This window comes from Chanodichthys erythropterus, chromosome 6, assembly GCF_024489055.1.
Source record: "Chanodichthys erythropterus isolate Z2021 chromosome 6, ASM2448905v1, whole genome shotgun sequence".
NCBI lineage: Eukaryota > Metazoa > Chordata > Actinopteri > Cypriniformes > Xenocyprididae > Chanodichthys > Chanodichthys erythropterus.
Genome location: NC_090226.1, coordinates 6,799,415 through 6,826,074, shown reverse-complemented (window position 1 = coordinate 6,826,074; position 26,660 = coordinate 6,799,415). Strand labels below are relative to the sequence as shown.

At 37.2% G+C, this 26,660-nt stretch overlaps 1 protein-coding gene across 3 annotated transcripts in view; it reads right to left on the bottom strand.

Moving 5' to 3' along the window:
• Positions 1–4,169: 4,169 nt before the first annotated feature.
• Positions 4,170–26,660, bottom strand: part of sema3fb (sema domain, immunoglobulin domain (Ig), short basic domain, secreted, (semaphorin) 3Fb) — a 68,587-nt gene continuing 46,096 nt past the window's right edge. For all 3 annotated transcript variants that reach the window (XM_067387908.1, XM_067387909.1, XM_067387910.1), the window contains 13 exons: positions 24,981–25,074; positions 22,730–22,849; positions 21,520–21,659; positions 18,605–18,719; positions 16,447–16,516; positions 16,105–16,249; positions 15,644–15,866; positions 13,953–14,041; positions 13,507–13,548; positions 12,507–12,664; positions 11,561–11,628; positions 10,948–11,081; positions 4,170–6,336 (listed from right to left, as the gene is read on the bottom strand). In XM_067387908.1, the coding sequence (XP_067244009.1) occupies positions 5,917–6,336; positions 10,948–11,081; positions 11,561–11,628; positions 12,507–12,664; positions 13,507–13,548; positions 13,953–14,041; positions 15,644–15,866; positions 16,105–16,249; positions 16,447–16,516; positions 18,605–18,719; positions 21,520–21,659; positions 22,730–22,849; positions 24,981–25,074 (1,818 nt within the window). In that variant the 3' untranslated portion in view covers positions 4,170–5,916. The remainder of the gene's footprint in view (positions 6,337–10,947; positions 11,082–11,560; positions 11,629–12,506; positions 12,665–13,506; positions 13,549–13,952; positions 14,042–15,643; positions 15,867–16,104; positions 16,250–16,446; positions 16,517–18,604; positions 18,720–21,519; positions 21,660–22,729; positions 22,850–24,980; positions 25,075–26,660) is intronic.

The following is a 26,660-nucleotide window of genomic DNA, read 5'->3' as shown; positions in this document are numbered from 1 at the left end:
TTGGATTTACTTTTTTTATGTCAACACCAACACCACTTAACGTAACTTGGTTATGTTGCATTTAATTAACATTATTTATTTCAGTTAACTTAAATTTATTACATAAGGTTAACTCAGTGCCATTTAGTTGAATCTGGTAAACATTCCTAAGTTTTGTCCAAAACAATTAAATTTAATTATTCTAAATTTCAATTTAATTCATCAGTTTATATAGTATACAAATTCAACTTTTATCAAATTTTGGCTCTACAATGACTTGTATTACTAAGTATTACCCAGAAGATGGTTTTAATCCATCTATGACATAAATGATGTAATTGTTTCTAATAATATAACTAATTGTTGCTAGCAGCAGGTCCTCAACCCAAGCATATGTTCTACACTTCACCACAATGGTAACCCCAAAATCATTAACATAACAGAAACATTTTTTAATACCAACATAATATAACAGTAAACATTAAAAAGTCTCTCCATTTTCTCATGTTGCTAAAAACTGCTTAAAATAACACTTTATTTCAACATTTACTCTCCCAGATCAGCCCCTTTGCAAAGCATGATGGGAAGTGAAAGTCCTGTTTGATTAAGCCCTGGTTGATTTTACTTGATTGAAACATGTTATTTTAATATGAAAACATCAAGTTAAATCAAAAAGTAATCGTTTCAAGTCAATTTAACATGAAGCAATTAAATCTGAACCAGAAACCTTTGATTTGTTGAATCAAAATTCAACAAATTTAAGTTGTTTAAATAAAGTGAACAGAATCAAAAAAAAAAAATTCAATATTAATTTTATAGAGCGACGACAATATTTTTGGTGCGCCAAAAAAAACAAAACAAAACAAAACAAAATAACGACTTATTTAGTGATGGCCGATTTCAAAACACTGCTCCAGGAAGATTCGGAGCACAAATGAATCAGTGTATCGGTATCGAATGATTGAGATCGCGAGTCAAACTGCCAACGGCTGAAATCACGTGACTTTGGCGCTCCGATCAGCAGATTCGATACACTGATTCATTTGTGCTCTGAATCTTCCTGAAGCAGTGTTTGAAAATCGGCCATCACTAAATAAGTCGTTATTTTGTTTTTTTGGCGTTCCAAAAACATTCTCGTTGCTTTATAATATAAATATTGAACCACTGTACTCACATAAACTGATTTAAATATGTTTTATTACCGTTATGGATCTTGAGAGAGAAAATGTCATTGCTCCCTATGGAGGCCTCACGGAGGAATCGGATTTCAACTAAAATATCTTAATTTGTGTTCCGAAGATGAACGAAGGTCTTACGGGTGTGGAACGGCATGAGGGTAAGTAATAAATGACAGAATTTTCATTTTTGGGTGAACTAACCTTTTAAGTAACCCACTTTAAAGGAGTGGAGTTCACTTTGCTTGTAAACGGCCACGTTCATTGGTTAAACTTTTCATCACTATAATGCCATCAAACATTTTTGTTTAAATCTCATTTCATGTTTTTTCGTAATATTTACCCCCAATTGTTTACTTGTTACTTAATGTTAAAAAGCAATTTAAAACCCGAAAGCGACCGAAAAAAACATAAGCACATACATAGGCTATATAAAAAATAAAAGAGTAAGGGGAAAAATGTTATATATAGGCTATATATATATATATATATATATATATATATATATATATTATTTTTATACCTGTTACTCCAGCAGAGAAGGTTCTGAGAGATCTCCACTGATATGGGCAAAATAATTTTAAAATCCATATGCATATACAGACTTTTGCATATAAACGTTTACATAAATGGCAGAAGCCTATAAAAGCAGTGGCCTGCTCCTATGCAGTGCATCAGAAAGAAAGTAACCTAGAGGCTTAGCAAAGCTTGCCCTCTGCTGGTTCACATCATTTACTACACATTTCATCTGTAAAGAACACCAAGTTAATGACAAAGAAAATCAACCAAACAATAAACATGCATTCTTCTCTTTCTTCTGTTAATGACAAGTGAGAAGATTTTATTGTCTGTCCAAATGCATCACTAAACCTCAAATGACAAAGTTTAAGGATGAATCCACATTTACCGTCTGCATCTAAACCACTTTAGAGGGTGTTTGTAATGACATCAGAGTCTATGCTGGCCTACTAATGTCCTGTCCAGACCACAAAACATTACAAACATGACATCCTGTGCACTATTCACCCTACATTCAGAATCTCGCCCTTTTATCTGGTGCCTCTTCTCAAACAGTCAGGGACACTCATTCAGTTAAAATGGCATTGGCGGTAATTCGCTTCCTCTGCGTCTCTGATCTCACACCCTGATACGACCAGCAAACGCCTCTCCCGATGTCCTTCAAGACTCATCAGGTTACTTAAAATGTGTTATTCTGAGCTTTCATTTCTTACCAGGGTGCTACAATTCTCAAAACATCTGCATGGACAAAACATAATCGATAAAAGATATCCTGAAGCTTTTATGTCGGACTGATGAAGAGGTTTTGAAACTGTGAACAAAAGACTTTCTAAGCATGAATAGAGGCCTTTCCACAATAATGACAGCCTATGATGGCATGTTGAAAGGATGGCACCGCTTCCCCCTCTGAGATGGGTTGGGAAGATAAGCATGTGGGTTTCTGAGGCCTTCTATCCTCAGTGTGTTCAGCTATTCACTCTGATAATCATCCATCACCCCGGTGGGTGAGAACAGCTCACTGCTGTGCTGACTGATGCGCCTGTGCCCACCACTGGCACTGGGAATGATGGGAGCTATCAGATAAGACAGGGACAGAGGTTTGTCTGTTGGGGGGACACAAATGGGACAAAAGAGGCTAGTGATGATGAAATCCATTTTCCGCCTGAATGAGATGCCCGCGGTGCCCAGAGAACAACAATGCAGTAACAGGCGTGCTGTAGCCTATATGTCTTCACTGGGAACAATATTCACTGTGTGGCATTGCAAGAAATACACCAATGTGCTGACAAACACAAAAGAAGTTGTTTCTCGCAATTCCGAGTTTAGAAATAAAACTGCGGAACTGAAAGTTATAAAGTCCAAACTGCGAATTATAAACTCAGAATTGTGAGTTGTAAAGTCCGACTTGCCAGTTACAGTATAAACTCATTATTGCGAGTTATAAACTCAGAATTAGGGATCCTCATAATTAACTGGTTAACTATTAATCAACAGAAAGATTTTTAGTAGGCTATACTCTAAAAGTCAATCCAAAACAAATTCATAGCAAAACTGAAACAGAACCGGTGTCGGGCTCACATAGCTACCTCTCTCATTCGGCACAAACCAATGTTTTCATATTTGCGATTTAGGCGCTAAACTAATAGGCCCCTATTAAACCATGCTTTGTACTTCACTTGCGTTCCAATATCGACGCAAACACAGAATGTTCGTATTTGGTTCCAGTTTGGTTAATTTTTTGAGAACCAAATAATACATTTCTGGGAACATTCTTTTTAGTTTTTATTTTTTTCCAACCATAAAATTACATTCCAAGAATGTTGTAGGGAGGTTATTTTTAAATAACCATTAGGGAACATTCTGTATAAGTTCTTTGTAGGTTATTTTTAGGTTATTTTGCAACCATAAAATAACAGTCTCAGAACGTTGCAAAAAAAAAAAAAATCTAATGTTCCCCTAAATAACATTAGGGGAACATTAGAATAATGTTAGGAGAATGTTAGAAGTACGTTAAAATAATGTTAGAAGATCGTTCTACAAAACAAAAACGAATGTTCTGTTTCCAATAAGAAAACTTTCCTGGCTAACCAAAAACAAACCTTAAAAGAGCTTTCTGGGAACCAAATTGGATTTTTCCCCTTATGACAGCCGTCTCAGTTTCCTTTCTTTGAATGGAGCGCATCACAAAAATGAACCAAAACTAAGCACAGGTTACTTGTCACAGTTTTTTCTTTTGTTTTGTTAACCTGTTAATTATTTAAGTGAACATGTATACATACATATTTTTTTTCTCCATTAGGTGCAATGTGACAATGTGTGAAACAAATTTGGGCATTTTTAAAGGGTCACAGATGCTTACACATTTTAATTTAATTTAATTCTAATTTAACAATCTTGTCAGTTAATGAGCGTCGGTTTGGTTAAGAAAAAAAAAAAAAAAAAAAATCAGCTGGTAAAGAAAAAAAATGAACCGTTGAATTACTATAAAATATAGAGCTTTAATTTATTAGTTAGCAACAGCAAAAGGGGAAAGAAAATCATTTACACAATTATCACAGTAACATCACCTGTGCATTTAGTCTCAAACTGATGACAAAATAAAAACACAAACATTTCTAAAGACATCTTAAAAATACCAAGAAATTGTACAACCATTTTCTCTCGATGTACTGTAAGACACTGCTTCTTAACTGGTTTTGGGCTGTGTTTTTTTTTTGCAGGGAAGGTAACAATACCATCAACTGTTGAGGAAACAGTCTGTCATCGTTTTAAGGTGAATAGTTGCCCTCCGCTCAGAGAAAAACCTTCAGTCTTCTGCCCAACACTGACCTTACCATAAAAATATATCAACAGAAAGAACTGTAACGCAGCTAGCTTTAGTTTCGTAATTACAATACCACTACATAAATCATGCACACAATGAAAAGCCAGCTTCCCAAGACCTCGAGTAGTTTAAAACTGTGATAAAATGCTCTATACAGTGTGAACACGTTTTGAAAATGAATGTAGCTTTTGTCATAAATCAGGATGACAAAAGTGTCTTTTATAATATCGTAGTCTTCATCAGTATTTATGTGCCATAACTGGCTTAATCTCACAAAAACAGTCCAGATCGTATTTCGGCCCAAAATTAAAAATGTATGAAATTATTTTTGCTTATTAAAAATGAGTTTTTAGTACCATTAAGAGTTTTGCATTGTGACATTATTTTCAGCAAATTTTTAAAAATCTAATTATCATAATGAAAAAAAAAAAAAAAGAAAAAAAAAGAATTAGCATTATTTCATCTTTGGGCCAATTTAAATCAAAATTAAAAATTAACTGTATTTAATTTAGCTGTACTACACTAAAATTCAGTAAAGTAAAATATGGGGGAAACTATGCTTATGTGAAAATAATGCTTTAAATTAATGGCTTAATTTATTTAATGAAAAAATTAAAGGGTGAAATATGACCTGGACATACTTTCCCATGACATCATTGTGGTGCAAGTTGGTTTGTGCTTTTAGTTTTTTCAAAAGTGGCATAAAAAAAACAATAAAAGCTTACTAAGAGCCCTCAGCAGCTGTTTTACATTAGTCAAAACATGATCGAGTCCATTCACAAAAAAAAATAATAATAATAATTGTGCCATGAAACTTGATTACCTTAAACATTTGTGCAATGAAAACAGATGTTTTGTGCATATAGAGTGACATTAGGAAGACAATATGAGCTGGTGTATCATTGTAACCAATGAGGGACCAGAATGCACTTAGGGGTGGGACTAGTGGTGAAGAGCATGATGTCACCGCTTTCTGCCCCGCCTTTTTCTGTCTTTCCGTTGAAGAGTCCAAGGGACAGATCAGTCCCCAGTCGCTCGTTCCTTACCCATCAGTTCATCATAGTTCATAGTCTATGAGTTTATGTCAATATATACGAGTCGTCAATGCCCGGAAGATGGAAACTTTCTTTTGTTTCATTTGAAGTTGTGACAATAAAAATAATATTACAATAATATTTGCCCGTTAGGTACTTATACACAAAGAGCATTCATTTTTCTATTTAAGTACAAAGAAATCCACAGAATGGTACTATATACAACCTACAATAAATACTGTGTATGATATCATCTTTACGCGTTAAAAGGGAATTCCATTTGTTTCTTGCAAAGTTCGGTTTCATTTGATGGAAGTTTTTCTTTTTTTCCAGGTTTTCCTCTTTTAGAAGTCTTTCCTATAGGAACAGGGGTTGGAAAACCCCCTCATGTCTCCTCTTCGTCCCCGTGATGTCTGCGATTCCGTGGTTTCTTCTGTTCCTTCAGCTCTTTGAGGTCTTTGCCCTTGATGACCCCCGTCAGCGGGTCTCCATACTGCCAATAGTCCTGGCAGTACTGGTTTATGAGGCCCATCTCGGGCTGACTGAGGATGGTCAGAAGGTCTTTGTATTGTCCGGCGCTGGGGGTCCAGGCGCTGGACTGGAGCGGAGAGATCGCCGGGCGGCCCGTTTCAACCAGGATGTTGTTGACGGCCTGGTTGGTCAGGACCACCAGATGAAGTTTGACCAAGGTGTGCTTGAAGTTTTTCTCAGTGGCTGTGCAGACGTAGATGCCAGAGTCTGAGGACTGGAGGGAACGTAGAAGTAAGCCTTGATCCGTCTTCAATATGCGCCCATCGGTGCGGACCTGGAAAACAGATGGCAAAAATTTTATAAAGTGTCATGATTAATAAAGCAATGAACTTCATAGGTGGCATTAGGGCTTTTCACACTTAAAGAGTTAACCCTGGGACATTCTAAACCCTGGGTAAACTGAATCCTGGGTTATCTTGCCTCACGTTTCACAATGCTAATAATTTACCTGGGATTAAAAATTAATCCTGGGAATTCATAAAATGACGTTTCAAACTGTACATTCCTAAATCCTGGGTTAATGTTCTTATTTGAACATTTTATTTATTAATTTTATTGTAATATCTTATTTTGCAAAAGCTGTGGTAACCTGCTCTGGAGCAGGGTTTCATACCCCAGGTAAAAAGCGGTGCTTACCCCACTTCTAAATTACAAGTGTGAAACGTTCCTTTACCCAGGGTTAAAAACGGTTTAGAATGAAGATAACCTGGGGTTAAAGGGTCATGAAACCCTAAACCAAAATTTCTGAGATTTTAACAGAGGTATGTGTGTTGAACACCATTGAAGACAATGTTAGCATCTGTTAGATTTAATAGTGGGGGGGAAATGGTTAAATTTTAGTTTTTATACGCTATTTTCGTCTTCCGGGTTTAAAATCTTCATCCTGTGACGTGGCAGAGCACGATAGTGCTTTGATGACTCATCGGTGTTTCATAATTATTAACGAGACTGAGTTTTTTATCCAATGAGAAGAGACTCTCTCCTAATTATTCATGACACCACGTGGATCTTTCCAATGACGAGGACGGTTAACAGCACTAAACAGTGAGAGAGACTGACTGACTGACGGTGCGTGTCCGTTGGCGCGGAGCGAGCGGGTAAGCGCGAGTGTTTTTGGTGCATTCCTATGGAAGTTGAGCCACGCGTAAGTTAAATGTGACTGGTCGCTTGCTCTGCTCCAGTCTATGAGGGGTGACTTCAACAAAATGTGATGATTGCTAAGCAAACTGAGAGGAGAACTAACGTGTATACGCACGCCAGCCTTCTGGCCAAAATCCCATAGTATTCAGACGTCAGATATGAGACGTTAAACGTCACGGTCACGTGTTGGAGCTGCGCTCAAAGTGCGCGGCGGCGATGGCGGCGACGTAGTTGAGAAAGTATATTTTTTACTTTGCGTCTGGATAACGTACGTGTGGATAAACGTCTGGATAACGTACGTGTGGATAAACGCCTGGATAACGTACGTGTGGACTAGCGTCTGGATAATGTATGTGTAGATAACATTGATAATAATATTTTAGCTTTATTCTTATTTTGTCCAAAGGAAGCTTTAATTAAGGTGTAAATGTTCATAAATGTAGGAAGCATTACAAATCTGTCTCTCTGAATGAAGCTTGGCCATTCCTCCGGCCACCTCTGTTGCGCAAGCACCACATTTGCTGACTTTTCTCCGTTTAAAGGACACACCGGCCATTCCAGCTGAACTAAAGCTTTCACCTCTTAATATGGAAAATAATAATAACAATAATAGGCTAATAATAATAATAGGCTAATAATAATAATAATAATAATAAAATAGCAAGCCCAAAAATGCATATAAGTGGCCATGGTAACACTGCAAGTGCGCGCTTGGCTTGAAGCAGCTAAACAAATAAAACAGCAGAGACGAACTCAACGGTCAAACAGGTTTTTGTTTTTTTGTTTTTTAAACGCATGTTTACTTAGAAAAATAATGTAAAAGTGCTGCAATGGCATAAAAAAACATTAAGGTTAGCACAACGAAATAAACAAATATATTGCATGGTTATACACGCTCGTTTGAGATGTGTTGCATTAATTATTATTAGTAGGCCTAGACTTATTTATTTGTTCTCATGTGCTTGCATTCGATTTGTCTAATGCAATAAATTGAATTATTATATTTAAACTTTAGTTATATTTTAGGTTATGTTGCTGGGTAAGTGAATTAAGAACAGTGCTCAGTCATAAAAAAATAAATAATGTTGTGTGTGCGTGAGGCGCCGACGCGATCACTTACATTTTCTTATAAAAGCGGGAAATAAATAAAATACTCAGACATTTATGGTCACATTTATGTAACATTTCGAATCTGTGAAGGGTTAAATAGGCCTATTATTTCACAAGAAAAAAAATGCCTGTAAAATAAAGAAAGCAAAAAGAATTTCCTTTCTGTGGACTTCTCAAAAATGAACCGAAACTCAAATAACTTACTTGTCGCAGTTTGTTCCTTTCATTTTGTTTATTATTTAGGTGAAATAAATTTCGCGCAGAGGTTATTTATTCCTTTTATAGGATTTCTCCATTCAGAAGCGCTGCCGCCCGATGATGATGATGAATCCTCATGTTCTGTTGTTTATTCTGCTATTTGTTCATGTAGGCTAAAACTAAACCCCTGGGATTTTATTAATGGGTCACAGACACGTATTCATTGTAATTTCGTTTAATTCTAATTTTATTTTACCTTGTCGGTTAATGAAAAGATAATGATCTCGTCGGTTGAAAGTCAGGGGAGGAAACGAAATGACAAAGGCAACATTTAGTTTTCGTTTAGTTTAAGTTTTTTTTAACTAATATTTTTTTTCTTATATTCAGGTTTATTTCGATTAGCATAAATGTTTAATAGCTAGTTTTATTTTTTCTTAGTTAACTATAATAACCCTGCCTTGGAAAAACATCCACAACTGCAGTACAGTCAATTTTCCAGCTGTTTAAGCCATGAATATTTACAAATTCACGAACTATTTATTGCCGTCTGGGACACAATCTCAGGCCGGGAGTCTCAGACTTATCGAAGCCAAATACAGTTATTGATGCTCGGGAAGCTAAGCAATTTCTTAACGATCAGCATTTCTGAAAGAGGTTCGCCTGAAAATGTTGTCCAATAGAGGGAGCCACAGGATAAGGAATATTTTAAGCTTATTTTCCTTATTTTTAAGCTTATCTGTTTCCATACTTATACTTTTGAACTATAACCATTAAATTTCTTTAACCATGTTCTGACAATATAGTTTTACTGTACATTGACATATGAGAAATGCTTATCCCAAGAATAATTATTTTTATATGCTGTCTTAACTAATAGCCTATGACAGTTTGTTCTGCATGTGCATTTCTTTTTTCCGGTATATAGGCTATAGCTTACAATATTATAATTTCTATTAACATACATGATTAAAGTGTTTGATAATAGGCCATAGCTTGCACTCTGAATTAATCTTTTAATTTCGAATTTGGTCTTTTAATTTAACTGTCTTTAATGCATCATGCATTTTTTTTTTTTTTTTTTTTTTTTTGTTTTATAAAGGATTTCTATGGGGGACAAAACTCTGTAACAATATGTTTTACTTGGATAATGCTGTCATTATCTTAGCAGTAGTGTTTATGACAGGAGAAATGTGTTGATTAGTTGTCTCTGGTTGTCATTTTAGGACATTAAGCCCAGGCATTTTCAAGTTAAGCAATAGCACATCTTTTAATGTCAGTTGATTGGCTAATAGTGTACGTTAGGTCATGTTTTCGTCAACATATTTAAACAAAATTAGGAATGGAGAAATATTCAGCGAATTTGAGGTGCGTTAAATGAGTTTTCTTTTTGCTCAAAACAAAGCAAAAACACTAATTTACAGAACTTCAGACAATTTACAAAACAACAACTGGCAAAACTTACTTCAGACGTCACGGTGCAGACGTCACGTAGCTTCTCACACGGTTTCTCAGGCGAGAAGAGGGGCGACGAAAGTGTCACGCTTCTTATCACACGTCATTGGTCACGGCTTCTGCTCACGGCAAGGTACGCGACGATCGACACGACTGATTGCTTAGTTAGCATCGTAAATAGAGAAACGACACCTCATACCAGTCGGCACGCAGCCTGACTGACTGAGCGTGTTGCAGGTTCGGCACGTAGATCTATGCTATGTACGCAAGGTTTTTTTTAAGCGTTATTTTTTTTTTTTTCAAATATATGCATGTATAGTGTGTATATAAACTATATATTTTATAATGACTGTAATTACACATGTACATTAATATGTTTTAAATAGAATTACGATTACTGTAGGATATATGTAGCAGGGCATTCAGTAACTCTTGAAAAGACAAAAATAAAGTGTCAGTGTATTTCATTAGATTTTAACTTTTCTTTTTTCTTTTTTTTTTTAAATGTAGTATTTCCTCATGTTTTACCACTGATTTTTAGTGACAGTCGATATGCATGGGCTACTGGCGATGAGAGTTTCCCCCCTCTCCTCTCCTCTCCTCTCCCCTCTTCTCACAGCCACCACGCCCATTTAAGTTGCATTTTTCAAAAAGATTGTGAGCTAGACTTGAGCGGAAAGAGGGGGGTTTCATGACCCTTTAAGCACAGGGTGAAAAGCCCTATTGAGATTTGAGATGTCTTAATTGATAGCTGACAGCATAACAATATTTTATTTTATTTTATTATATATATATATATATATGAAGAGTTTTGTTGCAAAACGAGATAACAGATTAGAGCTTATGAAGAAGCTTGAGAGAAGACATGATACATCTATAATTTCAATATTGTAAAAAAAAAAATTACATTGGGATCCACTATTCTAACATATTGTGCAGCTATACTATTTATTTGTGCATGTATAATGTAGTAGTGTGTCCTCACCTCTCTCCTCCTATCGCTGTTGTCTCGGTGGAGATGCCATTTGATGGCGGCGTGAGGCGATCTGGCCTGGCATTCCAAAAACGTGCTGCTTCCCTCCACCCCGTACTGCCCCGTCTCTAGAGTGTTCTTATTGGCTGTACAACAAGAACAACACGTCATTTCTCATAGATATCAACACAGCACTCAAGCGAGAATAAGAGCTGGCCATGAATTAATACGGCAGAGCCAGTAGAAAGTGAGAGCCGTGTCAGTCAAACTGAGGTCATGTAAATAAACTTGACGCTACAACTAATTCAGATCAGAGCAGATTGATGCTTTCTGTTAACAGCTCATCAGGGTTGTATAAAGAAAGCATGACTGAATTTTACATACAGTGTACACTTAATTTATATAAACAAACTTACAAATTGATGAAAGTGAGTAAAACTAAATTCATGAACTTATGATGTTGATAAATGTGTCTTGACATGAAAACCAGTATTAGCTGAGAATGATTTATCAATAAATTAGTTGTGCATAAAACAGATGGGCTAAATCTATTTATTGATATAATACATATTAAATTTCTGTATTTACAAATATGAATTATAGTTAAGTTAGTCCAGTAGCTTACGGTTGGAATTGTATCCTCTGCACTGCCGTATGGGATTCCCGTATTTGACATCCTGTCGCCGGCTACGTCTGAAAGGAAGCCAATATGACAAGATAAGAAATTTATTTCCATCTGTATCTGTATCTTACGGAGCCCCGGACATGCAGGGAAAAATAAATAAATAAAAAAGTAGGTTAAATCGTGCGCACAATTTATTTATTTTTTCTTGCATGTCATGTGAGGGGCTCCATAGTATCTGATTATGGATGAAAATATATTACAGGACAAAATTTTAGTGGACAGCTCATCCCATTAATAGATTCAGTTATTCCGATTCTCAGTTTTAACACTGTACTTTTACACTCAAAATGTTGGGTTGTTTCAACCCATGTTTGGGTCAAATATGGACAAAGCCAACTGTTGGTTTAAAATGTTTTAATTTCATTTTTAAACCAAGTGGTTGGGCTTGTGAGTGTAGATTGTAGGGTTTTTTCAAACCAAACAATGTTGCACCATGTACTATTTGAATAAATCACGCTGCGTGTACCACCAATCTAAAGATATGATAGGTTAAAGCCTTATGTTTAAAGTTCAGTACAGGAAGAAAAGTTCAATGTGTCTCAGTTGGAATTCATCTTTCAGCAACTTTTGGGGAAAATCCTTTCCCGTTTCAAAATGATAATAATCACGCATCTCTAAATGAGGTCCATACGGACACCTGTTTGTCTCAAACACATGAAACACTTTGGGATAAATGAAAACTGTGATTTCCCCTGAAACTGCCCAAAATGACTAATTCATCTGACTGCATGAAAGCAAAATATCTGCAGTTGCAACATTCAATGCTCAATTTTCCCAGAAATTAGGAGGACGTGACTGTAAATGAGGATCATATTGCTCATGACTGGAATGTGATCTTTGATGTGAACTTCATTTGAGTGTTTTGTCTTATTTTTGGCATATTTACCTCTTCTGCGAGGCCGAGTATCTAGAGCAGGACTTGCCGTCCCAGGCGCAATAAGGGTCGCGGGCCAAACAGCAGTCTGCGCAGGCCTCGCCGTAGACGTCACACCTGTGCAAGGCCAGATGAGTCACGCCCACCGCAGACGCCACATACAGTTGTTGCTGCAACAAAGTAATTAGTTATTTAGTGGTTGTTTCCATTTGTATTCTCCCTTTGGATGAAATATCGGGTGTGTTCACACTTAGCAGGTTTGGTTCAATTAAAACGATCTCTGGTTAGTGCAGTTCATTTGAATAAGTGTGAACGCTGCCATCCGAAACCTTGGTGCGAAAAGATTGGTCTCTGTCCACTTTTTAGATATTCACCAAGTTCCGTTTGGTGTTAAAAATGACAATGGACCAGGACTAAATGTATCATTTTCTTTTTTGGTACTGAACTACAAGTGTGAACACACCCATAATTTGATCGTGAAAGCTCAGGGTGATAAATTATCTTCTGTAAAACCCTTTTGGAAAGATGTCAACTTTACTGTCTCGCCTCTAATGTCACAAATTAAAGATGCAGGCAGGTCTGTGCAGGGTTGGAACTGCAAATTCAAGCCTGTTCGGATAATGGAGCTTTTTTCTCCAGCGTTTGGACACTTGGCATTTCTGTTTTTAGGATCAGCTGTTTTGAATCAGTTATGCTGGAAGAACTAGGGTTTAAATTATGGCCTAGTAATGTAATGTTGTCATACCACATCTGCCAACAATCCCAATCACAATGAAAGAATAAAACACAAATTAAATTTTACATTTTAACTCCATACATCTGAAAAAACTATTATCCACAATATGAAAGCTGCTTATGAATTACAAGGGATCATTTTTAGACAGAGCAGCTGCACGTATAAATTAAATCGGTTTATTGTTATCTTCTTTATGGGTTTGGTTATTCCTCTAGTATTAGTATTCCAAGTGTTTGTGAACCATTTTATCAGGTTTAGTTTATAGCTAATTCTTACCCGTTTTGAAGAAATCTTCATAGTTGTGATGGGAGTGGGGACCTGAAAGTGACAAATATGAAAACTTTATTGTACGTTAACCTTTACTTTTTGGTAGTTTGTTTATTAGGAGTAATGTAGAGTCAGTCAGACATTAATCACAACAATTGAACAATTAAAATTATACAAGTGTAATACTTATCTATATACTCTACCATTTCAAAGTTTGGTGTCAATAAGATAAAATTATATATATATATATATATCAAATAAATAAAAAAATATCAATTTCCTCAAAAATATTTAGCAACAATTGTTTTTGAGGTTGATAACAATAATAAGACAATTTTAAGCTACTGAAAATTCACCTTTTCCTTCACACTAAATAAATATTTATTTATTATATTATATTATATTATATTTCACAATTGACAAGTGACAGGAAAGTCCCAGTGTGCAGAGCTCACCCTAAAGACCTCCACTTCCTCCAGCACTAGCTCCTCTGTCTGCAGGTCATCTCTGGGCAGGACGATAACCTTCTGCACTGTACCTCTGTCTGCAGGCCAATAGAAAGAGTGTCAGATTATTTACTGAGCCGACCACTAGGTTTATAGTTTTTTTCCAAGCGCAGTTCCATGTTACAACAAAGCATTGCCGTCTTTGACCCAAAAACATTAAAAGCGCCACAATATCCCTCTGACAACTTGGTCTATTCCATTTTCCAAGTCTTTTGTCTTTGCATCTTATGTCCTGATAAAATCACGATCATTATCTTTCACTGACTCCAGAGACACTTGAGCTTCTCTTTCTTTCCGTCCCATCTAACATGCAGACACTTCACGTATTCCATCTACCATCTATTCCTTTTAAAATCCCTCTTTTGTCTTTTGTTTTCACTGCTTTTCACTGCACACTCATCTTTCAGCTCGGCTGTACCCTGTCAGGCTCCATCTCTACTGGAACGCTGAGGTTTTCCAGCGGCTGCGCCCTACCGAAACGCTTGTTTGATTTAAGCGTGCCTGTTGCATTCCTCTGTGCACATCGCTGGAGATTTATTGCAACTGGAGCAATACATCTAACCTGAGCTTTGAATGTAGGCGAGCGACGGCAGCTGAAAGCTAAGGATGTTCTTGTGAGTGCTTGTAGGTGCAATGGGGCACGCAGAGTTGATTTAAAAACCCATTAGCCTCTCAGACGCACAAAGCAAGAAAAGCAGACATAGAGGGATAACCTACAGCATGACGAGACGCTGCACAAAGAATGATGCCATTCTGACTCTTTAACGTTAAAAGAGAGCTTGAAAAGGAGACGAGAGAAAAAGTTTAGCAGATCAGTGTAGGTTGATGGATTTTCTTGAAGTGATCCTCCAGCCTTAAGGTGCTGCATGCACACTTTTTATATCAAGAGCAGAAAGATGGAAACAAAACCCTTTTTCGTGTTTGACATCCATCTAAGCAGAGTCAGATACGTTTCACCTCATCTGATAAACGTAGAGTTACAGTACACAGTGACTTTTTTTCAGTTTATCTTGCAGCAATCTCAGAAAAGTGTCTCGATGAAGGTTTAGTGGGAAGGTGACAGTAACTGTACCTAAAAAACTTCTATACACTCTTATTTCAGTGTTATATTGCAAACAAACAATAACAAAAAAAATAAATAAAACAAGAACTAAATTTAAAACATTAACAAAACTAAATTAAAATAAAATGGGATAACGGAAAACTAAACTAAAATAAATTTGGATGACTAAAATAAAATAAAATAAAATAAAAATAGAAATATAATGCAGCTAAAATTTTTAAATTAGGTTTTTTACAGACACATTGAAAATAATATTAATTTAAAAAACTATTAAAAATTAAAAAACTACAATAACCCGAAGAAATATAATGCTGTTAAACATAATTTAAAATGTAATGCTGTAACTGGTATCATTTAACAAAGTTTTTAATAAAATGAAAACTAAACTAAATTGAAAAGACAAACTCAAAATAATATTTTAAAACATATTTTAAATGAAATACTTCTTAATAAAGCTCTGCTATACAATAGATCTAATTTGAAGTTATTTACATTTAAGTATGCATATTATATTGCATAGAACATGGTAAATTTACATTTTTAAATATGTAAAAATTGGGGTAGTTTCCAAACTCACCTGTACCAAGGAAGAGCACCTCATAGTTGCCGTCGGCAGCAGTCACCTGATCCACAGTGATGGTGGTGAACTCATAGTCCACGTTGGTCCTGACCACCAGGGGGCGCTTGTGCACCGGATACACAGCGTTGTACATAGTGGGATGGTTCCGCATGAAGTTGATGACCTCGTCGGGGTAGTCTTTCGTGGACTTCATGTTGGGGGTAAAAGTCCCTCCAGGACACTGACAAAAATGGATGATGAGGACCAATTTTAGCCAATCAGATCTTTGTACTCTCCTATTCTCCTAACTCCTAAGTCTAAAACCTAAACCACCTTATAATCTGTGCGTTCGGCTTCTTTTGAAGCTTGAACTTGTTGTTTAAACCTTCAACAGCAGGTCTAGATTAATTTTACTACACCGATGTGCCAATAATCCATCTTATTATTGGTATTCTGATTCATAAGAGTGTGAAACTCACTGTTCCTGGACGAGGGTAGGGGATTTTTCCAGTGTAGGCCACCCACTGATAATTGGGACCTTCTTTGTGGGCAAAAGGTCCATTGAACACCATCCGAATGTCCGCCATGGAGTAGACGCAGACCGCTGAGCCTTTGAATACAGAGCTGGGGGGAAAATATGACAATGTTTTTGTTATTAAGTTCTTATTATATAAAGTGATTATATAAAGTGATGTTTAGAAGTGAGCATGGAATAAAATGCAAATGCAGCAGACAACTGCCCATGCTAAACAACCCCTTCCAGTGTTTAATACAGTTCCCAGATGAAAAAAAAAATGAATGTCTGACACATTCAAACTCACCCCGACACAGAAAAGACCCCATAGATGACTGGATTTTTAGTGTCCTGTGTGGGCTGTATGTACACATCCCCTAAAGACACAAACATAGAACAGCAATACAGTGAAAAAGCTGGAAGAACACTTTGCTAATATTTGCAGTGCATAAATCAAACGCATTTACTGAATCTTGGGACAAACTTCCTGTGACTCAGAGTTTCTCACTGCAGTTCACTCCTTAGATGTGTTTCCAGCATCTCTTTAAATCCGTCTAGATTGCGTTATATCCATTATAAATATATTTCCATTCTTAGACGTTGTAACAGTTTGAGACTGAATGTGTTATTTGAGTGTAACCTATATTATATACATATATATATATATATATATATACAGCAGAATGTATTAATATTTTGAATTTGTTTTCCATTTTCATTTGAGTAATTTTGTTCTAGTAAACTGGACTGTAAATAAGGTGAAAGACAGTTCACGTTCAAAGAAAAAAATCATGTCATCACTATGATGAAACTTGCTGAGTCGGCTTGCATAAACACTTATGAGAGCATATGTGTGTTGTGTTTGTGTGTGTAGGGGAATATGTGAGTGATTGAGGCAATAGGAACCATATGCTTTGCTATCCTCTCACACACATCCTGCCAACCTTTATACAGTGTAGCTGATTGTATAGTGCAGGTGTAGCATCTTGTGTATATGGATAAAACGTACAGGCTTATAAGACTCATTCAGAGCTGTTAAGTTGTGGTATAGTGCTTAATGCACATGTTCCACACACTTTGAGGTGCTTATGTCATAAATGCAGGTTTAAATTAAGCCTGCAACATGTCCCAGTCCCTTATTTTTCTTATGCTTTAACTAATAACACCTTTAAATATCTCTCTTGCTCGTGCAAATGCATTTGGCGACTCGATGCAAATTTGCTCCCCCTTCCTCTTTCACAACAGGAGAGATGCAGTTAATGGCATATGTCTAAGGATCCTCAACAAAGAAGACACACATACTTTTAAAATGACATCTTTACAGCATTTTTTTAACAAACAATTGGACATCTGGGATGAATTTGCCAAATCCTTAACGTCTTCCAACTGTTCAAACTCCTAAATGTAAAGCCAGAGTCACATGAGCAGCTGTATAGAATCTACACAATGATTCTCAATGACAGAAAAGGCAGGAATTTTCATTTAAAGACATGAAACGAACAGAAACTTTTGGACTGTAGTGAATATATCAGCCATCTTCTGCTTTCCATATTATATATAAATGTGATTATAAACATGGCACAGTACTTAAGCACACAGTGCTCTCCCTACTCTAATAAAAGCCTTAATCCTGTTCATTAGTAGTCCGCCACAACTCACAGTGAACTACAGCTTTACTGCCTTATTAAAAATGCCTGGACATCCCTCCTTCAACACACACATCTAAATCCTCACCTCTCCATGAGCCAGTGTAAACATCCTCCCCACTAATAATGAGCCAAACGTGTTTATAAGTGTTGAGCGGCTGTGTTCGGGAGCCCAGATCTGCTCTTTTAATATGAGCAACAGCAATAAATTCCAGCATGATCATAACCCACCGTTTCCCAACATCACTGGGGCCAATTAGTCTGGAAATGACTAAGTATGAGAAAGAGAGACCCTTATTAGACCCGGCATTTCTGTCGGTCCACCTGATCCGTCCACAGGGCATGCCCGTCATCCGAACTCTCTTCGAGTCTCTCTGCAGCTCATGGCACATCTCCCACACCTTCAGCCTTCTCAAAAGAGCCTTTTGTTTGGAGAAAGAGTGGATTTCTGTAACACAGCTCCGAATAAGCCATTATCCATCTCGGCATATGGACTAAGGTGGAATCTGGTGCCATATGGCAGGGAGGGTGAGGTACGTCACCTGGCGCGGCGTAAACGCAGACCTGGAGGCCCACATTAGGGGATCCAGGATGTTGTGGGTGGACGGAGGGTTTGCATGTGGTTTTGTAGTAGGGTGTGGGCGACATTGGACAGGGCCACTGAAACCTGACTAACCAGGAGAGGATCTTTCTCATTCACACACTGCTAAAGTGATCCCTGACTGGCCTGCGGCCAACACAAACTACTTTAAGAGCCGAGATGGGGCCTTTCCACTGACGACTTTATCTGTTGGAGATGAGACGGAAATGGAGACTTACTGAGCTCATCGAAATGAGTTTCAATCCCATCAGCTCCTGGGACTGAGCAGATGAGACGGGCTTTCAGGAAGGTGCTCCACTTGTTGACCAAGCAGCAGTGACCGCCGTCATCGTTCTGTAAACACACACACACACACACACACACACGCGGTTTGAATCGAAATCAAAGAGAAGCAATAGCTGCATTTAATTCATGGCAAGCCCCTCCGCAGAGGGAGAGAGAGGAACAAACAGCCAGGAAAAGTTAGCTGTGAGAAGACAAGATTGCAAATAGTGTCTCGTCTGATTCACAAAACACACCCATCTGGTCTGATGGCCGGCCAAATTTTAGGAAGAGGTGGTTGAGGAATCCTGATTTATCATCGGACTTCAAATCACAACCTACTCGCTTGGGAGGTATATACATATAAAGGGATAGTTCTCGCAAAAAAATAAAAATGCTCTAATTTTTTATTTATTGTATCGAACCAAACCGGTTTCACTTACTTTCTTCCATGGAATACAGCACAATTTTCCATACAGTTGTAATACAGTAAATGATGATTGGTGCTTTCAAGCTTCAAAAAAAGGACACAGAAACACTATAAAAGCATCATTAAAGTCATCTGTTAACTAGGTGTTAACCACTGTGGCTAAAATATTTCAAAATTTCAATTGAGCTGCCAGCTATGGAAGCTTGTTTCCACCATGAAATAAAAGGTAATTGTGACTTTTTCATCTCACAATTCTGACTTTTTTTCTCTCAGAATTGCAAAATATAAACTATGGAAGAGGATTAGGGCCAAGCAATAATAAAAAAATAAAACCATCTCGAGATTAAAGTTGTTAAATTTCGAGAAAAAAGTCTAAATAAAATGTTGAGAATAAAGTCATTAAATTATGAGAATAAAGTATTAAATTACGAGAAAAAAAATCGTTGTGAGGGGAAAAAGAGTTTATCTCTCACAAATCTGACTTTATAACATGCAATTGCGAGTTTATAGACAAGTTGGAGGTTATTCGATTTACAATGATTTTAAGAACATTCTTTTTAGGAATTCAAAATCAAATTCTTAAGTTTTGTCTTTAGAAATGTTTCTGTAAATAATAAATATTCTTTCAAGAATGTTTCATGAATCAGTCCCATTTGTGAACGAATCATTCACACTGGTTTTGTGAACTGGATCAGTGATTCACTGAAAAGATCTGGCTCAGAACAATTCATTAATGATCTGGACATCACAGCAAAACTAAGGCAGCTAGATTTCCAGTGGGAAATTTTAATCTGTTCCTCACACACTCTCTTATAGGGTAGATTTGGAATGTAATGCACAAAGAATATGGGCAACTTTGATGGATCTTTACTGTAATTTTGTAGCTTGAAACTCCCAGTCCTCATTCAAATTGAACTTTTGTGTTCCCCAAAAGAAAGAAAGTCATATAGGTTTGGATTGACGTGAGTAAATAATGAAAGAAATGAAATTTTTGGATGAACTATCTCTTAAAAAGATGTGGCAAAATGAGACAAACCGTATACATGATATGAATGATCACACCTCAGGCTCTTTCTGCATGTTTCACCTTTGATCGCATCATTATTAATAAAAGCTAAAGATCTTTGTGAGAGAGTGGATGGTGACCAGATGGGTTCAGATGTGAAATGCAGAATGGCTGGTTCTCCGGAGTGTGATCCATAAAGCCCTGAGTGCAGGGGTGTGTTTGCATGCTAGGTCACCGCATGACCTCGACTCATAAACAAAGACCTGGGGGGCCGCACGACAGAGACCACGCACTCATATAAACACACCCGTAAACACAAAACAGAAAGCGGATAAACACAAAAACTCACCCACACAAACACACATGTAATGTCATATACCACCATGTGGTTTCACATATGAAACAGCTCTATGAACAGATGCATATTAAAATACAAACGCACAAATCCAAAAAAACTATTGTATATAGACTAACATTCAAAATTTTGGGGTCAGTACATCAGCACCACTGTTTTCAACATGGAAAATAAAAAAATATTTCATGATGAAAAGAGTTATTTTAAATTGTAATAACACAATATTACTGTTATTACAAATAAATGCAGCCTTGGTGAGAGATTGAACACAGAAAGAACATTGTTAATGTGTTATATGCAAGTCTTTTGAAGCTAGTGTTTCTAGTGTCAAGATTTTTTACAGTCATTTTGGAACTTATATTGTATGGAATAGCAGGCTGGACATTCTGCAAAACATCTTTTAGGCTTCACAAAAGGAAAAAAAGTTATCCAAACCCTTTAGAGATTTTTTTTTAAGCTTAAACTTTATAAATTATGTGGCCCGTTTATGTGGGTTTTGTACAGTTTAGTGTATGTTTGTGAGCAACTTTTCATAATTTATCCCTCCCAAGTACAGCTAAACAAGAACACACCCACAAGCTTACAAAAAGCCCAAGACGATGCACCACAAACCCCTGGGTTTACCCCTGTGGCTCAAGCCTGCTGCTCCATGGTTGTTTTCATTGCCCTGCTCAATTTGCCGTTGTGGTCTGGCACTATTTTCATTAAGAACTTGTGGTTAAGCTCCACGCTCGGGACAAATCGCTGTGGTGCTAGTGAATTAGCGATCTTTTCCATAGCATGCTCTGGTAAAGAAACTCCGTCATACTCGGAACGGCTGACCTGACAGGTCAAAAGGTCACAGGTTCAGGGGTCGCATGGATAGAGAGACGTATTGTAAGCAGGGAGGTCAAATATGTGTGGATTTCGGCACGTCAGCGGCAAGCAAACAGAGATGCCACAGTCAAGTATCCACAAACCACAGCTCGCATGCTCTCGGCTGTAGCTGGAATCTCTTCCAGAAATGCTGAATGGTACGGAATGTCTCAAACTTTAGGTCATATTCATCAAGTCATATTTTAGGTCAGAGATTTCAGCTCACCAGGCAAATTCGGCCGATGCGTGACTGCGATTTGGGGCTCTGGCCCATCTCGGAAGACTTCTCACGGAAGAAAAAGTAGAGTTTGTCATCGTTTTTCTCATTGCTGTCAGGGATAAGGTGCACATGGACAAATGAGGGGTCTAAGAAAAAGAGAGAGGGAGAGAAAATGTAACATGCAATGTCATTTTACATTTTGCACAACTAAACATATATCAGCCTTTTCATACTAACTGAGAGGACTATTTTAAAGGATTAGTTCACTTTAGAATAAAAATTCTGATAATTTACTTACTTATGTCATCCAAGATGTTTATGTCTGCCTTTCTTCAGGCGAAAATAAATTAACGTTTTTGAGGAAAACATTCCAGGATTTTTCTCCATATAGTGGACTTCACTATACAATGGGTTGAAGATCCAAATTGCAGTTTCAGTGCAGCTTCAAAGGGCTCTACATGATCCCAGACGAGGAATAAGGGTCTTATCTAGTGAAACGGTCATATTCTAAAAAATAAAATAAAAATGTATATACTTTTTAACCACAAATGCAAGTCCGCGGTACTTCCCCCTACGTCACATGTGACCTTTCCAACATGATTACGTAATGCGTAGCATATCACAGAGCAGCGCAAGATGAGCATTTGTGGTTAAAAAAAAAAAAAAAAATAAAAATTATATATATATATATATATATATATATATATATATATATATATTTTTTTTTTTTTTTTTTTTTTTTTACCAAAATAACGCTAAACAAGACCCTTATTCCTCAGCTGGGATCGTGTAGAGCCCTTTGAAGCTGCATTGAAACTGCAATTTGGACCTTCAACCCATTGGCAGCCATTGAAGTCCACTATATGAAGAAAAATCCTGGAATGTTTTCCTCAAAAACCTTAATTTCTTTTCGACTGAAGAAAGAAAGACATACATCTTGGATGACATGGGGGTGAGTGAATTATCAGGAAATTTAATTCTGAACTGAACTGAACTAATCCTTTAAGTGACCTTGCAAAAAAGCAAAAGGTAATTAAAAAAAAATGTAGAAAAACAGCATCAAACCGAAAACCAACCAACAAACACTTTCTCTTATGCATGGATTCTAGAATTTTAGGTTACAGTATAAACAATAATTCAATAACAGACAGACAAACAGATAAATAGACAGACGGATGGTAGACAGATAAAGAACTACTCATATCCACTTATTTACCATTCAGCCATCTTGAGTTGTATTGGTCGGTACGCATGACTGCATTTTTCCCCAAAGTTCGGAAAATAGCAGAGTCTGTTCCCATGAAATCAATATACACCCCTGCATACAGTTCTCCATCTAAGAGATACAGAAACAGAGAGATAAAAAGAGAAAGTCCAAATGTATGAATCTGCAAACGTGAAAGAATGATGCATTTGATTTATGAGCTTTTATACGGTCTATAATGGTGAAATGTCAGCCACACCCAAAATCTGACACCGTTCTTTCAACATCACTGCCAAGAGATCCATCAGGGCAGATTAAAGAGCATTAAACTGATAAACTGTTCAACTTAGAGTGAACTTACAGGGAAAATCAGCCATAAGAGGGATCTTTTTTTCATAATTATATATGCTTTTGTATTAAAATACATTCAAAACAATAATAATTCTGTACTTTTTAATAATATGACACTAACACCGTACAATGATATAAAGCTTGACTTGATGGCAAATGCCAACTTACATTATACACTGCACAAGATTGATGCCCACTGGGTCTCACATGCGCTGGTCATTATGCATGTGCATGTGAGGGGTTATTATTGCCTCTGGAGGAATTTGTTCCTTGTTAAGTAGTGTGGAGGTCAAGTGTGTGTGTGTGCGCGCATGTGTGTGTGCGCGCAGAACCCAGTTGCAGGCCACTTGAGCAGGTGTCTCAGCGTGTAGTTGGCAGAAGCCATGTCTGTGAAGGAGGGGCGGCAGAACCACGGCCAGGCGGAGCGCTGTCGTGGCTCTCATGATTAATTCCTTCTCTGAGGAATCCAGAACACAGAGCCTGCCCGTTTTTGCCCACACTTGCTTCTGTGTACAGTGGGATATACGAGTTCAGTTTGTTGAGGAAACGGGCTGGATGTAGATTGAGTTTGTTGACAGTCTATTTGCTCCGCCCGCCGGCGTTTTTTCCAATAGCAGATCACAACTGTTGATTCTTAGGGGAAGTCTAGGTGCCAACCTGTCAGAACGTCTTGTAAATCCAACCAAACAACACTAATATATGAGGTGGTGGTTAAAAACAACTAGACAGGCAAGCACTAAAGCGTTCTTTCAAGGACTGGCATGCCAAATTGTTTGAAAAAGCTTCCTTGTCACGTTTGTTTGTGGTTTTTAAGGTCGTATCTCATGTAAGCCTGTGATAAATTGTTTTACTGGCTTAGCTAAGTGGTTTTGCTAGTTGTGGGCTTTGCTAAGCTGTGCTGATTAGATGGGTTAGCCAGTTGTTTTCCTAGTCAAGGGTTTTGCTGAATTACCTGCTGTGTAAGTCCTGCTAAATTGGGGTTTTGTCAGAAAATACTATAGATTTCCACACCCTAACAAACTAAAATTGCTTAAGGAAAACATTCTTTAACATCCTTTATACAAATAGGTTTCAGGTTTATGGTGTTTATTTGATGGGCTGCACAATTTGGTCAAAAATTGTTTGACTTTCAATATGACAATCAGACACTGAAAACATTCAGCATACATTTATTGAATTAAATCACGGCATTTGCAATTTGATAATCACACTAAGCCATATTGAGATTTCGGCTTCATTTCACTTAATAGTGCAGCTCTATTTCTATGTTTCATACCTAATAGAACTACAAGGACCAGAATAAAACATAGCCGTCTTTCCCTCAAAATTACACGGTTTCTCTGTGAATATGGAACATTGTTAACCTCTCTAAATGTGAAAACCTTTTTTCCCCTCAAGCACTATTCTGAAATGACCCATTACCAATGATCTAGAAAGCGTTGAGTTTGGTAGTGCATGAAGAGTCGCAGTGAGAAGCATCGTTAGAGGGCTTGTTAAAACACTCTGTGCACTTCATTGATTCGCATGTTTCAATATAAACAGTTTCACTGCCATCGGAGTTCTCCATTAAGAGTTACTCAGAAATCAGGGTTTGGACAATTCCAATAAAACACATAACCAATAATGCCATTGTTTCTCCATTCAATTCAATTGAATTTTCATTCAGTTAAAAAAAACATTTTATGGGAAAAAGCGGTGCCGCTTCATGAAATGCAGGAAAAGAGATCAATGCTTAGGAGCCAGTCGCTTTTTAGGGCAGCAGTTAGAGCAATAAGTCGTTTTGCTCTGATTGGTCATTAAAATGAGTGTTCACAAGAATACAAGATGCCGTTTTTTGGAGCAGAACACTGCATGTTTAACAACCAACTCACTGAAATGGAAATATATTTTCCACCATTTTGAAGGGACTTACTAATCAAAGCGGAGACGCTGTTCAGTTTTGGATCATATGGACACTTTCCCTTCCCAGAATCCTCTTTGCCGGGCTCCAAATGGAACACGTATTCCTGAAAGGAAAATCGAAAGCAAAGATTAGATCTTTCTGTCTTACAGTCAATAATTCTGAAGAAAGAAAAAAAAAGAAAAAAAAAACAAAAAACACTGTAGTCTTTGCATATGTCCTCAAATTTGACATGGCATGGAGTCAAAACAACAGGGTTAGGCATGTGACGAAAAAAGACTAGTAAAAAGCAATGATGCAAAATGAACTAATCTCAAGATCGGATCTCTGAATATAATGTGCGGCTATAAAGTTTCTCTATCCAAACTTCTCTGTAGCCTCAAACACCTGTCCAATCCTGCACCGTGAGCATGGCGGAATGGCTTACTGACACCGGCCCATCCCAGCATCCCTCGGGCATGATATAGAAACACTGACTGACAGGTATTTGGATGTGCGATTTAGGAATTGCCACGAGCGTGTGCTGACATGCCCCAAAGACTCGCCATGAGCCAGATCCTTAGCTTTCCAACCCGAGATTTTCTTCTACAGTCACAGAAGGAGATGGAGGAGTGGAAGACATTTCTAATCTTATCCATCAACATTCATTTATAGGAGAGCGGAAAGGCTGTCAAAATATTCAGCGCTGTCCAGCATTAACAGATTCTCTTTCACCCGTTATTTAAATCAACAATGTAGAAACAACCCAGCGCTGGCAGCTCCTGCGGGAAGCATTCAGGGGTTGATATGACTTAAATTAGAAATGATGGTATGTAAAATTCGCTATAGACGCACCATATTCTTTTGTTTGACAGAGGTGATATGGGGCATTGAATGCAAATTTGTGAGCTATAAAATATTTTGCAACAAAACATTTGTGAGAATTTCCTGAATAACCATTTCTAAAAAAATTGCATACATGAGCTTGCCATCAGTTCATGCCAATTTTTGTTGTACTTGTTTCTCCAATGTCTTCTTCCCTTCACCCTCGCTATTTTGTTGTTGTTATTATTATTTTGTATATGTATTATATGTACAGGGTCACAAGAGGGTCAAGCGCTTCTTCCTGTGATGTGAACTGTAAACTGTAGGACAGCTGAAGTATCTGAGTAATGTTTAGCTGTGTAGGTCTATTATTTCCCCTGCTTCTTTGTGTTTGCTCTGGATCAGCTGGCTGAAAGTAAGTAAGTAAGTAAGTAAGTAAGTAAGTAAGTAAGTAAGTAAGTAAGTAAGTAAGTAAGTAAGTAAGTAAGTAAGTAAGTAAGTAAGTAAGTAAGTAAGTAAGTAAGTAAGTAAGTAAGTGTGTGTGTGTGTGTGTGTGTGTGTGTGTGTGTGTGTGTGTGTGTGTGTGTGTGTGTGTGTGTGTGTGTGTGTGTGTGTGTGTGTGTGTGTTGTGCATTTAGCATACACTCCTTTGAGGGCAGGAACATTGAGGTGAAGAAGGTTATGTATTGCAAGTTAGTTATTCATAAAGAAATTGCAATAGTATGAGAAAAAAAAAAACCTGAGTTGCGAAATATCTTAAAAATTAACTTCAGAAGTTAGATTTCCGGGTAGAACTACAAAGAGAGAAACATTCAAAAAGCTAAGACACTACAGAAGAACAGATATTAAACAAAGATTAACCAACAGTATTAAGACATACTAAAACTA